The following is an 852-nucleotide window of genomic DNA, read 5'->3' on the forward strand; positions in this document are numbered from 1 at the left end:
GGGGACGGAGAGGGGGGGTCGCCGATTGGATGAAGCGGCCTTGCTGTGGATGTGCTGTGTCTTGCGACACTGCTTCTGACCCAGGGCGGTGGGCAGGGTGCAGGGATGACCCGTCATCCAGGAGGTGCTCAGATGAGAGGGAGGGTGGGAGGGGTTTGGAGTGTATGTAGGGATGAAATGGGTGGGAGTGTTTTTATGCTATTAAACCAACAAGTGCCAGTAATCTCACTAACACCTGGTGTGCAAAAACGGATATTGATTAAAAATTTAGTCTCTTCTGGGCACATTCATCGTTAGGACGTCAAGATCGAAACTGCCCGAAGTTACGGCGCGAATCACTCCGTGACGAAATTATTATAACCACGGAATAAAAGAGAAATCCCATACTGAAGAAGCAAACTATGTGGACCCGTTTCCTCAGTTTCCAACAAAACAGGAAGGTGAAAGTATGTATCATCCTGATATTAAGTACTCTCGGGTACATGAGTATGCTGGGTTCAGAACCAGCGACATTCGGATTCCGTAGAGTTCGCCTGGATATGGTAAAACACAGCCGGAACTACACGAGAGCTGAGATTGAGAGCATGTTCCTCGAAGCCCGAGAGAAGGGTCAAGTGACAGAACCTCCCGGGGCTCGATCTGACGCCTGTGCTATCAACATATTACACGAGGAATGCAACTGTGTCCAGACCATCTACCCGAACTTAGGCGCGTCGTGTTCTCGGATGACCGTGGCCCAGTACATCACCCAGATCGTCGCCTCCTCGGGAGGGGAGTCATACTGCAGCGACCTGTCTTCTTTACGTGGAAAGAACCAGACGGTGAGTAAGACGAATAGTGACATGTGTGAGT

General features: G+C 50.6%; 1 protein-coding gene across 1 annotated transcript in view; it reads left to right on the forward strand.

Annotated features, from left to right (window-relative positions):
* Positions 1-292: 292 nt before the first annotated feature.
* The window catches only part of LOC143020003 (uncharacterized), a 28,476-nt gene continuing 27,916 nt past the window's right edge, over positions 293-852 (forward strand). The window contains exon 1 of the mRNA XM_076176093.1: positions 293-821. Coding sequence (XP_076032208.1) covers positions 402-821 — 420 coding nt within the window. The 5' untranslated portion in view covers positions 293-401. The remainder of the gene's footprint in view (positions 822-852) is intronic.

Source organism: Oratosquilla oratoria, chromosome 38, assembly GCF_046742065.1.
Source record: "Oratosquilla oratoria isolate Oo_2021 chromosome 38, ASM4674206v1, whole genome shotgun sequence".
NCBI classification, from domain to species: Eukaryota; Metazoa; Arthropoda; class Malacostraca; order Stomatopoda; family Squillidae; genus Oratosquilla; species Oratosquilla oratoria.